Below are 2,387 nucleotides of genomic sequence, written 5' to 3' on the forward strand. Positions count from 1 at the left end.
AACATGAAGATGGAGAGGTGGTACATACAATATGGTAGTTAGGTCCTTATATACATCTTAAAGAACAGAAATATGATGAACCTATAAAAAATAAACAGAATTCACTGTGTACATTTTCCTGATATGCTGTGATTAATTGCTAGATATTTTTAAATTGTTTTCATGCATTATAAAGCATAAAATCGGTCATTAGTGATTCATTGAGTGAGTTTGTCTTCAGCCATAATTACACACATACCACTTGCATATACATTGTCACAGACCACCTTATCTTTAAAGTTATCGCATACTGACTTGGTTTCCTTTTTCACACTTGTCCTGTGAAGGTTGAAACCTATAGTGCACACCATGCAGGCACTCATAAGCAAGAAATAAATATTCTGCTATAACTTAGGGCTTAAACAAATGTACTTTCAGGAAATATATATATTTTTAATGATTTCATTTCACTTGCGCTAATTTAGAGATTGGGTCAGTGCTGCCAGTTTGGCTTGAAATGTTATGTATGGGAGAGTTTCTCCTGAGTCCCTAAAAGTCACCATGGAGTTTATCATGTGCAGGTTCTTCTTTTATCTTGGAACATGGGACCAAATGGGAAAGGTTTGGCAGTCAAGAACTGTTGACTGAAAGACTGTTGGGTTGTTCCATGGGCACCAAGCTCACCCCAATCCTTCCAAAAGAACTCACAGCCAGTCCCCAAACACAGGAGCATGTGTTCCCAGAGAGCAGCACTCAGTTTGTTATAATGGAAGCCAAGGCTTGAGGCTACCAATGCTGTGTCCACTTTTCGGGAGGCCAGCTTCTGGAACCGCCTGGCCATGAAGAGCTGAGTATCATGCTTCCAGGTTACTCAAGTCCAAAGGTACTGGTCTCTTCAACTGCTGTCAAGAGTTTTTCATAAAGCATGGAAAAGGAAGGGTACGGAGGAAGATCCAGGCGGTTAAAACAAGTGTGGGCTCTGCAAACAGAAGAAGCACAACATTTAGCAGAGGGGCTGAGCAAACAAAGTCCATGCTCCTGTGCGCATGCGTGTGTGTGCGTGTGTGTGCGTGTGTGTGTGTGTGTGTGTGTGTGTGTGTGTGTGTGTGCATCTACTAAGAGTGCTTCTCTTTCATATTCAAATTTATTTGTTACCATTTTCACAGCTACTTGGGAAAAAGTGAAGATATTTCAACTTAGTAGCCCCCATGACCCAGTCCCCAGTTAACTGCGATTGGTAAATAAAGATGCCAACAGCCAACAGCTGGCCAGAAGAGACAGAGGTGGGATCGAGGTTTTGAGGGCTTGGCTCAGAAAGGACCATGAGGAGGGTAGGAGGAAGTAAGAAGCTTTCATTGAAGAAGAACGTGCAGGAGGGAGAAGGAGAGAAGCCATGGGCTAGGGCCAAGAGAACGTGGCCCAGAGGGCTGCCCCAACTGGAGAGCAGCCCAGATGGGACATAGTAAATAATAAGTGATAACTTGGGTTATCAAAAGGAAAGCAGATTCTAACAGCATAGAGAGTAGGCAACTGCCCAGCTATTGTTCTGCCCAAGGCATATTAAAAATATAAAAGCTGTGTGTGTCTTTCATTCAGGAACTAAATGGTCTAAGGCAGGGAGGAAGCCCTGAGCCAGGATCAGGATTTCTTACAATACAAAGTTGAAATTTTCTTTGGAGACTAGGACCCCTAAAATAGTTTCTTTATGTGCCACCCTTTAGAAGATATATTTCATGCATAGTATTTCTTGCCGAGTTGTATGAGAATGAAAAAGCCAAGTTCTGTCTTTTTTCTTCCTTTCTATTCAAAGACAAGAATGAAGACTTTGCAAAGAGCTTCCCTTTGATTCCCTTCCAGCACTGTCAGCTGCCTGGATGTCCCTTGGATAATGTGTGGCTCAGTGGTTTTTCATTTTCTTGGGCAGGGATGAGCAGCAACTGTGGCTGGAGACCAGACTGTGGCTCAGAGTTTGGGGAAAGTCCCTGGCTAGATTTGTCTGCAGATATTGTGACTGCTTTGAATTCCGTGTTATAGTCTGCTTTCTCCCTGTTCATAACATGGAAAAATGTCCATTTAATCACAGTTATATGCAGCATTTTTTTTGTTTTGTTTTGTTTTTAAGAAATACCTACTCTTTTGCCAAGACTGGGGGAGGGGCAGTGCTTTCCTGTTATTTGCACCTGACTCACAATAAAGAAAGAGTCTCTGAATAGTACATCTTATCAGGAGAAGATCTGCACTTTTGACACAGGATAGGAAGCACCCCATCCTGAATTCACAACAGCTTGTTTGCTGGAGCTAAGTAGTTTATACAAAAAAAAAAAAAAAAAAAAAAAAAAAAAGAGCCTTAAGTAATGTGTAACTTGAGGGAGCCATGAGTAGGATATTTGTATGAAAGTAACATGCAA

The 2,387-nt window shown here is 41.6% G+C and overlaps 1 protein-coding gene across 5 annotated transcripts in view; it reads right to left on the minus strand.

Annotated features, from left to right (window-relative positions):
* Window positions 1-411: 411 nt before the first annotated feature.
* Window positions 412-2,387, minus strand: part of Hecw2 (HECT, C2 and WW domain containing E3 ubiquitin protein ligase 2) — a 374,063-nt gene continuing 372,087 nt past the window's right edge. For all 5 annotated transcript variants that reach the window (XM_021160080.2, XM_029476576.1, XM_029476580.1 and 2 more), the window contains one exon: window positions 412-958. In XM_021160080.2, coding sequence (XP_021015739.1) covers window positions 847-958 — 112 coding nt within the window. In that variant the 3' untranslated portion in view covers window positions 412-846. The remainder of the gene's footprint in view (window positions 959-2,387) is intronic.

Source organism: Mus caroli, chromosome 1 (assembly GCF_900094665.2).
Source record: "Mus caroli chromosome 1, CAROLI_EIJ_v1.1, whole genome shotgun sequence".
NCBI classification, from domain to species: domain Eukaryota; kingdom Metazoa; phylum Chordata; class Mammalia; order Rodentia; family Muridae; genus Mus; species Mus caroli.